Source organism: Sitophilus oryzae, unplaced genomic scaffold (genome assembly GCF_002938485.1).
Source record: "Sitophilus oryzae breed Bouriz unplaced genomic scaffold, Soryzae_2.0 scaffold_907_pilon_pilon, whole genome shotgun sequence".
Taxonomy (NCBI): domain Eukaryota; kingdom Metazoa; phylum Arthropoda; class Insecta; order Coleoptera; family Curculionidae; genus Sitophilus; species Sitophilus oryzae.
In genome coordinates, this window is record NW_022147536.1 from 892,149 (window position 1) to 905,680 (window position 13,532).

General features: G+C 32.6%; 1 protein-coding gene across 1 annotated transcript in view; it reads right to left on the bottom strand.

Annotated features, from left to right (window-relative positions):
* LOC115890639 (nose resistant to fluoxetine protein 6-like) overlaps positions 1 to 13,532 on the bottom strand; it is a 33,172-nt gene that overhangs the window by 3,516 nt on the left and 16,124 nt on the right. Inside the window, exons 6-7 of the mRNA XM_030910934.1 lie at positions 11,938 to 12,085; positions 9,331 to 9,520 (exon numbers count right to left, since the gene is read on the bottom strand). Of these exons, the coding sequence (XP_030766794.1) occupies positions 9,331 to 9,520; positions 11,938 to 12,085 (338 nt within the window). The remainder of the gene's footprint in view (positions 1 to 9,330; positions 9,521 to 11,937; positions 12,086 to 13,532) is intronic.

Consider the following 13,532-nt stretch of genomic DNA (forward strand, 5'->3'; position numbering starts at 1 on the left):
ACCAGAAAAAGAATGGGAGGCCAATTAAAGTCTGTTTGAATCTGGCAACTGTGCATTTTTAGCCGAGCTTCAAGGCCGTCGAAGTGCCGTCGATCTACGTCGATCCAAAACCGGAAGTTGAAAATTTCCAATTATATTCTGATTATGATATTGTCGCGCCATCTAGTATTTTATTTGTGCAATTTTAGCTCTTTCATTTCGAGTATTTTTCTGTTGCGTAGCTAGATATTCTGTGCTCTCAGTCACTTGCCAACCAGATAAAAGAGTTTGGTGACTTCATTACGGCATTTCGTAAATGACTGCACATTGTTTTAAAAAAAAAACATGAAAAACAAGACAACAAGTAATCGTGAATGGTTTGTAAGCTATAAAAATATAAATATTGATTAGATTTGTTTATTTTTTATTGATCTGTTTTAATATTCGACTTGCAAATCTTCACTTGAGCTCTCAAAGGTGCCATTACACGGCGCGTTGAGCGCCGCGCCTGGACCGTCGACTGCCGCTCCACGCTCCGTGTGATTGGGTCGGCGCGCCGATTTTCGGGCCACGGGCCTGGTATATGAGCAGTTAAGGTGGCTTCCCACGGCCCGTAATTTTACAGGCCAGGCCGCGCCAGTTCGCGCCAACACGCCGTAGTCAGACGGTCGCCTGAGGTGGCGCGAGGAGGCGCGACGAATCCGCTTCGAGTCGGTAAGTTCAAAGGCCCGATCCAGCGCGGCGCGTTCATGCCTGTGCAGACCTGTTGACGTAGACAGACATAATCATTGTTTTTGCTACTCTTGTTGCTTTTGGTGGGTTTAATATGGACTGGACGAACGAAATCACTTAATGTAAAAAAACTGTGTGAAACATAGACTTAAAATAAAATATAGACTGAGCATCTCATTCATAAATAGCTGGAACATGCGGTCAGACCATAGACTTAAAATAAAATATAGACTGAGCATCTCATTCATAAATAGCTGGAACATGCGGTCAGACACTGTCTTGTTATTGTTGTGTTATTGTTTTAGGTTATAACGAGTGCGACACGAGCGATAGATAGGTTGTCTCTGTCGTAACGGTCGTTCCCTGACGACTCTGCCGAGAAACACAACACTGTCTTTCGTTTCTCAAGTACACCTGAACTCTCCGTATCATAGCCGGGTAATTTTTTTATTTTAATGAAGCTATAATTAAATTAAAAATATATCGTATTTAAACTTTTTTATATTTTATTAAGATTTAGGACAGGTTTTTTTAAATAAAAGTTTAGAAAAAACAATTTAGAGTCCAAAAAGATAAAAATAATAAAATACACGTTATAGAAGAAATTTTATAATCGAAATTAGGTAATTTTTGAAATTCAAAACAGGATCTATTCCACAGATATAATAGAATCGGCGACAGGGAGAGAAAAAAAAATATGATTGTTGTAATTTTTTTTCTGGTTAAGTGATATCTTATTATGTAAATTAGAGAAAACATAAATCTGTTCCATTAAAGCAAGGAAGGTGATAGGAAGTGGATAAAATAAAAACTACATTTATTTAACTCGGTACTGTCTTTATTATACCGGGTGCGTCTCAAAAGTGGCTCATCCCCCTATTTTTTTATATTTTCAAATAAAAAAATAAGATTTAGTATGTTAGTATATGAAATAAATTAGGATTGATTGACGCATTCAATTGTTTTTGGTCACTTCCTGTTTCACCGGAAATGACTATAACTTTTAATTTTTAAACGGCACCCTCGGTATATTTCTACTTTATTCGATAGAAAATGACACTCTGAATAGAATGACATATCATATGTCAACTTTTGACATTTTCGCATATGGTTTAATTGTAATTGTAACACGCGGTTCATAACGACAATTTGACTCGAAATACCAAGTGTGTGGTATCAATATATTCATAAAAATATGCTTTTTCCAAATATGCTAATGAGTCACCCTTGTTCCATTTGAAAAAATTGACATATGTATGATTAAAAATACGATTTGTACATCTTTTAACCGGCCTAGACAAGACACGAAACCTATTAGACGATCAAAACTATTTTTCCAAGGCTCCTTGATTAAAACTTAGTGGATTGAAAAAACTGGATTGAAATTTAAAATAGGATATGTTTTTAAGCGACAATGTCAAAAGTTGACATATGATATGTCATTCTATTCAGAGTGTCATTTTTATCGAATAAAGTAGCAATATACCGAGGGTGCCTTTAAAAATCAAAAGATGTAATCATTTCGGTGAAACAGGAAGAGACCAAAAACAATTGAATACGTCAATAAATCCTAATTTATGTCATATACCTACTAACATACAACTCTGTTTTTTATCTGAAAAAAAAAAAAAGTTATAGGGTTGAGCCACTTTTTGAGACGACCCGGTATATTAAAAATATTGTTTCATAATGTAATATCATTTTAAAATTCTTGTACGTTATTTTAGATTCTGAAGATAATTTTAGAATAAACCGGAATATATTTTTAATAAAAACATTATTAATTATTAATAGGGTTATAATTATGATTTTGTTACAATGTAAGTAAGTAAATAATGTAATGTAAAAGAAAAAATTCAGATTTTACATTTTACTAAAATATTATCTAAATAAGCGCCTTTCTACAACAACGCCACTGACTTCCAATGGGTAAATTGAGAGTTGCCTACCGGTCAAAAGTCGTTTCAAGACTTAAATGGATTATTTAAGTCAAATTTCTTGCAAATTTGGCACTGGCGAACCATATTTTATAGTTTTTTAACAGAAAAAGTCAATAAAATAAACACTTAAGGACTACAAGCTAAGAAAATGCGTTAATACAGCCGGGGAAATAGCGGCAACAAAGCTTTACCGCACACGTGCGACACGTACTACAAGGTAATATATGAATGAATAGGCTCCCTCGCCTCTAATCGGTGTTGTCATATTGTAAAGAACTTATCCTTATTAAACAGTATCCGACTTATAATTTAGTAGTATAAGGACTATTTAATACATCTATGGAATATTAAAACCTACTTTATTAAACTGTAGTATTAATATCTCAATATATGTATATAACAAGAAAAAAAATATTGATAATATTAAAGACGTGACAACATAGGCTGGATGAGGAAGGCTCGGTCGACTGTACCCAGAAGTAAACATGTGTACAAAAAGGGTTGTTTGTCCGCGTTGAGATGTAAATAGTGTAGTCTATATTTTATTTTAAGTCTATGGGTCAGACAATGTCTTGTTATTGTTGTGTTATTGTTTTAGGTTATAACGAGTGCGACACGAGCGATAGATAGGTTGTCTCTGTCGTAACGGTCGTTCCCTGACGACTCTGCCGAGAAACACAACACTGTCTTTCGTTTCTCAAGTGCACCTGAACCCCCCGTATCATAGCCGGGTAATTTTTTTATTTTAATGAAGCTATAATTAAATTAAAAATATATCGTATTTAAACTGTTTTATATTTTATTAAGATTTAGGACAGGTTTTTTAAATAAAAGTTTAGAAAAAACGTCTTAGAGTCCAAAAAGGATAAAAATAATAAAATACACGTTATAGAAGAAATTTTATAATCGAAATTACGTAATTTTTGAAATTAATAATAAATTATTAATTTTAGTCAAACATTTACAACCCCTAATATTAATCAAAACAGGATCTATTCCACAGATATAATAGAATCGGCGACAGGGAGAGAAAAAAAAATATGATTGTTGTAATTTTTTTTCTGGTTAAGTGATGTCTTATGTAAATTAGAGAAAACATAAATCTGTTCCATTAAAGCAAGGAAGGTGATAGGAAGTGGATAAAATGAAAACTACATTTATTTAACTCGGTACTGTCTTTATTATACCAGGTGCGTCCCAAAAGTGGCTCATCCCCATAATTTTTTTATATTTTCAAATAAAAAAACAAGATTTAGTATGTTAGTACATGACATAAATTAGGATTGATTGACGCATTCAATTGTTTTTGGTCACTTTCTGTTTCACCGGAAATGACTATAACTTTTAATTTTTAAACGGCACCCTTGGTATATTTCTTCTTTATTCGATAGAAAATGACACTCTGAATAGAATGACATATCATATGTCAACTTTTGACATTCTCGCATATGGTTTAATTGTAATTGTAACACGCGGTTCATAACGACAATTTGACTCGAAATACCAAGTGTGTGGTATCAATATATTCATAAAAAAATGCTTTTTCCAAATATGCTAATGAGTCACCCTTGGTCCATTTGAAAAAATTGACATATGTATGATTAAAAATACGATATGTACATTTTTTAACCGGCCTAGACAAGACACGAAACCCATTAGACGACCAAAACTATTTTTCCAAGGCTCCTTGATTAAAACTTAGTGTTTTTAACAACACCATGGCACCCTGGATTGAAATTTAAAATAGGATTTGTTTTTAAGCGACAATGTCAAAAGTTGACATATGATATGTCATTCTATTCAGAGTATCATTTTTTATCGAATAAAGTAGCAATATACCGAGGGTGCCTTTAAAAATCAAAAGATGTAATCATTTCGGTGAAACAGGAAGAGACCAAAAGCAATTGAATACGTAAATAAATCCTAATTTATGTCATATACCTACTAACATACAAATCTGTTTTTTTTATCTGAAAAAATAAAAAAGTTATATTGGTGAGCCACTTTTGAGACGACCCGGTATATTAAAAAAATATTGTTTCATAATGTAATATCATTTTCAAATTCTTGTATGTTTATTTTAGATTCTGAAGATAATTTTAGAATAAACCGGAATATATTTTTAATAAAAACATTATTAATTATTAACAGGGTTATAATTATGATTTTGTTACAATGTAAGTAAGTAAATAATGTAATGTAAGAGAAAAAATTCATATTTTACATTTTACTAAAATATTATCTAAATAAGCGCCTTTTTACAACAACGCCACTGACTCCCAATGGGTAAATTGAGAGTTGCCTACCGGTCAAAAGTCGAAAAGACTTAAATGGATTATTTAAGTCAAATTTCTTGCAAATTTGGCACTGGCGAACCATATTTTATAGTTCTTGAACAGAAAAAGTCAATAAAATAAACACTTAAGGACTACAAGCTAAGAAAATGCGTTAATACAGCCGGGGAGATAGCGGCAACAAAGCTTTACCGCACACGTGCGACATGTACTACAAGGTAATAAATTGAATGAATAGGCTCCCTCGTCTCTAATCGGTGTTGACATATTGTAAAGAACTTATCCTTTTTAAACAGTATCCGACTTATAATTTAGTAGTATAAGGACTATTTAATACATCTCTGGAATATTAAAACTTACTTTATTAAACTGTAGTATTAATATCTCAATATATGTGTATAACAAGAAAAAAAATATTGATAATATTAAAGACGTGACAACATAGGCTGGATGAGGAAGGCCCGGTCGACTGTACCCAGAAGTAAACATGTGTACAAAAAATATTGTCTGTCCGCGTTGAGATGTAAATAGTGTAGTCTATATTTTATTTTAAGTCTATGGTGTGAAATGACTTAAAATATAAAAATCAGGTTAGCCATAATGTCACAAGATTTCCATGGCACACTAAGTAAAAAAAAAAGAAAGTGAAAGGGGATTACTTTTCCTCGCTCGGCTCTTATTATACGATGATGTCCACCAACGCCTTTTTTTCTTTCCCTTTTGATTCATAAGTAAATAATACCCGTTAAAAAGAATGACAGCGGCTGCGGCAACAGTTTTTTCTTCATCTGACATTACTGATAATTATCCAAAACAAGTTGTTGATAATCACAAAATGGTAGGTAATCACCAATCCCGAACACTAGTAACCTCAAAAATAGGTAAACAGATGATTGGTTTTCAAAAGGTACTCGGGCACAAACACGCCGTGGGAAGAGTTCCGCCTGCAGTCCGTGATATCTACGCGTCGCCCGTTTTTCCGTCGCGGCGCGGCGCGGCCTGTAAAACTACAGGCCGTGGGAAGCCACCTTTACACGGAGTGTGGAATCCCGCGCCAGGACGCGCCTGAACCGTGAACTGCCGCTCTGCACGCCGTGTGAATGGGTCGGCGCGGGGATCCTCGGGGGGCGTTTCGTTCCCGTCGACTGGCGGTAAACTGCACACTCCAAAGCAAACGCGCCGCGAACAATTTGCGTCAGTAATATTTTGAATTTAATTAAATTTAATTGTTGCATAATTTATTTAAATATCTCTATTTAATGTGAAAATGCATAATTTGATATTCGCTTAAAGAAATCTATAAATATCATATTAATTAGGTGGAAAAATTTACTGAAAATACAGGGTATACCAATATACTCTACCATGTTATTGTTTAAAAGAATTATTATTATTTATTCTAAATGTTATATAAAGGGTAAGGAACACTAGATAAATTTTGCTGAGGTGATTTTGAGTAATAATTACTGTATTTTTTAATAATGTTTATTGCATTTATACTTCTAAAGATGCGGTTTTCACATCACTATGCTACTTTTCATGAAACCAAAGATGCTACAAGAGTTGTCCTAGTCTTCTTAGTTCCTAAAGTACAGGGAGAATTTTAAAATGTTGCATTTTTCGATCCCATCGTATATTGGTTAACTTATCGAAAAGGTGAAAACTTAGTCTTGTTGAGTTTTTATATAGAATCCAGTGACATTAACTAGTTTCGCTTGTAACTCTCATTTTCGAAATCTGACTTCTATTTGTAAATGACACCCAGTGTATTATTTTTTTTATTTTATTTGCCTTGGTTATGGCTTTCTGAAAATACGATATACTCTAACTATTTTCATAATTAAGGTAAAAAAATCGTTATTTAACTTTTGAACATAAATAAACCTGGTTTAAAAAAGTATTATTATCTTATTTAATTTAACCAGATGATTTTGCTTTCCACTCTGTTATCTTAATAAATTGCACTGAAAATAAAGTTGGGGAATACATTATTCGATTGTATTAATTTAAACCCAGTTTAAACCGATAATCTATGTTAAAAAGTTATACCTATAATGCATTTTTTGTATCTGCCTGTCGGTCGGTCGTCCCAACGGCGCACAGTGCGGTGGATGATAAGTCTAGCGGGACAAAACCGTTTTGTTTGTAAAAATAAGCCAAAAAATGTGTACTAATAAGAATAAATAGTGTTCATTCCAACTGATATAAAAATGCATAAATTATTTTTTGGTCGTATACATTTTTATAAACCAAATTTGATCGTTTTCTGCTCAGCCAGGTAGAGGTCATATGAAAACAAAATATTTACAAGTGCATACATTCTATTCCAAAACCAAATTATGTTGGAGATTGCCAAAGGTATGTAAAAAGGCGTTTTAAAACTAACATCATCTCTTGACCGTTTTGTGGGATATCGTGACGCAATTTTTAGATCCCAACTCTCTTAGTAACGAAGAAAAGAAAGGTGTTAAGACCCATCGAGGATCATTTTCCCTTGTTTTTTTTTTTCAAGTTCAAGCTCAACAGGTGGACGCCCAAAAGTTTTATTTCAATTGGCTAGTATAATAACGAAACAAAGACTCATTAAAGGGTTAATTGAAGAGCATTGAAAATAAGAATTAGGTTTTGCAAGTAATATAAGCTTTAAGGCTAGTGGGAGTAGGAATACTGTTGTAATCGTTAAAACCTTAACTGAAACTCCATCGAAAGACACAGAAGTTAAAAAATCAATGAATGATACCGATAGTCAGTTCGGCAATTTTTCTCAAGACAAAAACATTCAAATGATGTTCTAATTAAATAAAGCATGACTATATGCAAAAGTCTGTTTTAATTTCTCATAATTTCTAATAAAAACTAAATGATTATTACTAGTTTTAATAAAAGTTTTAAAAATTGTCTTAGATACTTACTATATATGAATTTACAATTACAGAGTGTTAAAATTAAAATAACTATTTTATTTATTTTTAAATAAAAGAGAATTTCTTAAAATAAAATATACAGGGTTTCACAAGATCACAAAGTAATTAAAAAATAACTGCTAAAATATTTTTTTAAGCATTTACCTGATATCATAATTTTATTTATTTAGCAATAGTTTACAGTACGGTTTTTGTGTGTCACGTACGAATAATATAATAGTTTTATTATCTTGTATTTATTTATTTATTAATAAATTAAGTTGTTAATAAATAAATAAATTTAACTCATATGGGTGCTATACATATATTAAACCATTTGCTACGTTCTTAGATTTTAAGTCCCAAACATCGCTACTGAGGTTTTGTCCCGCTATAATTACCATCCGCCACACTGTGAGGCGCGGCGCTCCACGCCCCTGGAGCGTGGATCGGCGCTCCACACGCCGTGTAATGGCATCTAACGAGTTTAACAGTTTACTAATAAAGTACTTTTTGATATTAAACTCCAATGAAAAGAAGAAGCAAACGTAAAAACAGAGAATAGGTCCATTAAAAATGCATAAGAGATAAATTTTATAATAGAGGTATTGAAATTAAGAAAACGTCAACAGTTGACGTTTCCAGTATTTTACCAAACCGTTCCGTATCAAACCGATGTTTTTTAGGAACCGCTCTTTACCGTAGTTTATACTTATACCGAAGGTTCGCCTGGTTTTGCAACGGAATACAGTCTAAGTAACGCTTTGTAATATTGGCCCTGATTACTACTTATTCTTGTATTCTACACTGAACAAATTATCAAACTTACTAATTTATCAAACAAAAAGAAAAAATAACAAAATTATCCCTTCACCTACTACTTAACTATAAAATAAACTATATAAAAACACTACTAAACTATTTTTGGTAGACTACACTTTGGTAGACAAACATGCTACACTAAACACTATAATCAAACTTAATAAATTAATCTAATTTTACACTACACCTACAAAGAAAAAAGAAATATGGACATTTTCTAAAACTAGAAGAAACAGAACTTGCATACGTGCGACCAGGATAATAGGTCAAGGGGACAAAGAATATAAAATACTTTAAAATGTGCATTCAGAAAGAAAAAATACCTCGAAAATTATCTAAACAAACATTTTTATTTCTTATCAGTGAGAAGCATCGGCCTTGTCGGCGTTGAAGAATTTGTCGGGTATTTACAATGGTCGAATTGTATAATTGCCAGCTTTTATAGCATATCTAATGGCCAAAAAGTATCTGGTCGATTAGTAACCAATTGGCACAGTCTGAAAATTATCGATTTTTATTTTCTCTCTTTTCCGCTTCAAAATTCAGAGTAACAAAAAATATTTTTCTGTAGGGAAACCGGTCCTGCCATCTAGTAGTCTTAGTCCATAAACGTCTTAGGTTGATTTACTCTAAAAATATATATACAAGGATTATACTTACATCCGGAGCCTTGAGACAGGGCAAAAATCATCATGGCCATAGCTATGGAATAGAGACATTTACCGAGAGACCAATATATAGCGCTTTGGAAGGCAGTATATTGATAATATGGGTCGTAGAAGATATAGGCGACGAACATCACCGATAGGGCCATTGTAAATGATAAAATCCACCAGAGGGCGACAACTACCTACAAAAATAGTCTCCCTTAAATAGTAATTATTGATGTAAAAATGTCTATACCTATGTGGCAAATTTTACATTGGTGAAACATCTAGACCCTTAAATGTTAGAATTAAAGAACTTAAAGATTATTTAAGAAAGGGAGATTTTCACAAATCTAAGATTTGTCAGCATTCATGGGACACAGGGCACAGAATAAATTTTAATAACGCCAAAATTATAATAAAAAAAGTGATAGCCTCTAAAAGAAAAATAAAAGAGGCTTTTCTAATTCAATCTAAAAAAATAAATGTATTGCTCATGCATCTGTAGATGTTAGTAATGTATAGCAATCGCTTCTTTGATTTTAAAGAACATAACATAAATAAACATAACATACGTAAAATTTAAAAATAATCATACAGAAAGTTTGGGCTTTTTGGTTTTACCTTATTAAGTAATTGTTATCAGGTAGTAATTGTTAATTTTGAAGTTTAACCATAGACAAACAAATAAAAAGAGACTGACAAATCTCATGGTAAAGAGTGGAACCGCGTTCCCTTAGCGCAACTCAGAATAACAATTTTGAAACCAATTAGCAGGACCATGGCAGGACGTACGTCTTTATTGCTATCTTTCTTTGTTATGTATACTTTATATGAAAAAGAAAGAGATAGGTATAAAACGTATCGTAAGACATTATCGCACATTCTGGATGGCGGAAAATTTAAATTAGCCATTATTAGTATTATTCTTTCATTCTGAAATTGAAAATTTTCACTTAAACTGATTTATTCCCTATACCACGTAAAGAGAACGTGGTGTAGGGAATAAATCAGTTTAAGTGAAAATTTGCAGTTTCTTTCAGAACGAAAGAATACTATTATAAGGGGAATTATAAAAAAAGCAAAAATTGTACTGTTTTATAAATATATTTATTTATACATAAAAATAAATAAACTTTTTATAATATAATAACAAAAAATAACAGTGTTTATTCCACCCACCTACCAATTTTAAATGCAGAAGAAGACTGTTGCAGGAAACGATCGGTCAATTTTTTTAAAGGGCATTAAAAATCTCATTTTCGAAAAAACTGCCCAATTGCAATAACAAAGTGAATATCCAAGCAAAGAAGACTTTACGAGAATCATGATCCTGAACCATTTTCAAGTCCAGTTTTAATCCTAAAACAAAAGTAAAATAGGTATATTAACACAGATACTTAATAAAGTTTCTGGTTACTACCGTATGATCGAAAAAAAACGGCGTCCAGTTGGCTGGGAAATGAACATCAATGACATTTCCCATATAAATTTACATATAAAATGACAGCGATCTTCATTCCATAGCCATCGCTGACGCCGTTTTTTCTCGATCATACGGTATAAATCAGCTATAAATTACCTACCCAAAAAATGAAAAAAATTAATTGTATTAATTTGTTATGTTAAGAGAGGTTCGAAATATTTTTGACACTACTACTTCTACTTTTTACTTAATAAGATGATAAATATAACTATATACTTACTTTTATTTTACCGGGGGTCTTTAACATATCTATCAAAGAAAGGGGGCACCAATACATATAGAAAATAAATGATACTGGCTCCTGCAACAAGTAAAATAACAAATAGTATAACCTAAAATTATAAGTAACAAAATATAAATACCTATATGGAACAAAGGAATTTGTTCCCTATCCATATTCATAAGTCAATAAGATGGAGAGTTTAGAAAAAAAGGTAAATCACCAAAAGAAAAATTAACAAACATCACGAATTGTCATGATCATGTCATGATGTTGTAATCTTGGTTGTCATGATGACGAAAACGAAAGGCGATTGTCCTAATTTCTATTTAGAAATTACGTTTTATATGGCTGCTTCTTTCTCTCTTGTTATATTAGAATGAGATAGTGGGCCCAATAGACGCAATGCGCAGATCAACATAAATAGAACGAAATTTTGCGTTCTGAGTTGCGCCACGGGAACGTTGTCCCACTCTTTGCCATTTAATTTGCCAGTCTCTTTTTATTTGTTTGTCTATGAGTTTAACTTGATATAATGTCATTTTAACAGAACGTCAACGGTTTCTTCAACGTTAAGCATTTTTTTCTTTGTTAGGCAAATGTGTATAACTGTAAACATAACTTCTGACAAGCAGTGTCCGTTTAGGTTTAACGCAGAAGTGTTTACAAAAAATAACTATTTTATTTTGTAGATTTTCTTGCAGTGCAGTGGCGAAATACCCATTAAGGCTTTTTTTGGAGAGTACTTGATGTATTTATAATTGTGATATTAATTATATTGTGAAGCTTGGCGTTATGGAGTAAAGTTGAGTAGTCAATGTTATTTTTTGTTAACAGTGCTCTTGCATTTTCTAATTTTATTTATACAAAATCATATATATCAACCAAATTCCAAAAAATATATACCTACTTACCTTATTTTTTGTCATATCTTTATCCTTGTATTGTACAAAGAAATATCCACAAAGCATTCCAACGGAAAAGCCAAAAAGATTTGTGTAGGTTGCATCTAACATTACCACATAAACGTCTATTTTTATGCTGTCCAACATGTATAAATACCTAATAATAAATACCTATAAGTTATATAGCCACATGTCCTGCAGGATAGGATGACAGATGGACGGTGGACAAAGAGACTTGTGGAATGGAGACCGAGACACGAGGCCTATAGAAGCAGAGGAGGACCTCCTAGTCGATGGACAGATGATATTAAGAGAGTAGCTGGAAACTGGATTCAAGTGGCACAAAATAGAAGGAAATGGCTAGAGTTAAGGGAGGCTTTTGTTCAGCAGTGGACGGTATAAGCTAAATGATGATGATGATGATGATAAGTTATATAAGTTGATTAAGCAAAATTATACATCAAATGAGAAAAAAAGTTAAAAAATAATAAAAACCAATAAAACAATAAAGAAACCAAAGCAAGATTAATGATGTATAAAACAACCTCAGAGTTCCCAACTGGCAAAGGAGTACGAAAGGGGACGCAATATCCCCAAAGTTGTTTACAGCAACACTGGAAGATATCTTTCGTCAATTAGACTGGACCAACAAAGAATTAAAAATAGATGGAGAATATCTCAACCATCTAAGATTCGCAGATGACCTAGTCCTAAAGTCCTGAAGAACTACAAACTCAAATTAACGAACTAAATACAGTTAAATAAATTTAACAAAAACTAAAGTAATGTACAACTAACTAGTAGACAGAAAAGATATTCTAATAAATAACACCAAACTGGAAATATTAAGTAAAACTGGTAATACAGATATTTGGAACAACTAATACACAGCTCGGGATCTCTGCTACCAAAAATCAAGAGAAGAATTAAGTTAGCATGGAGTACTTATGGAAGAAACTCAATCATATTCAAATCTAGAATTTCACTTTATCTAAAGAAGAAAACATTCGACCAATGTGTACTACCAGTCATGACCTATGCATGCGAAATCTGGACTCTTAAAACGGACATTATAAGAAAACTGCAGGACGCACAACGCTCAATGGAACGAAATATGCTGGGAATAACCAAGAAAGACCTTAAAAGAATAGAGTGGATACAACAAAAAACCCAGGTAATTGATGTCATCCACAGAATCAAATCCCTCAAGTTGCAATGGGCAGGACAGCTGACAAGCGGGCTCGAACACACTGACGACCAGGTCGCACCGGCCAGGCCGCTGCTACCCCTAAAACCATTAAATCAAATCATACCGCGCACACTAACGTCCTGGCCGTCCGTTGGTCGTTGCGACCAGTAGACTGCACGAAAATGTTATAATTTTCTGCCGCTTGTTGCCGGTTTTCTTCCAAATTAATAATTTTTCAGATGAAATCCTTCAAATTCAACGCACAATATTTTTATTTTCAATAAGATATAGTGTTTTAGTGTAGTTTTTGCACACGTGCAGAAAATCCAAAGAAATAGTATAAATAAATAAATACTAAATAAATGCTTTTATTGTCAAAACATTTTTCAATTTGTAGACAAAGGTAAACTGAACA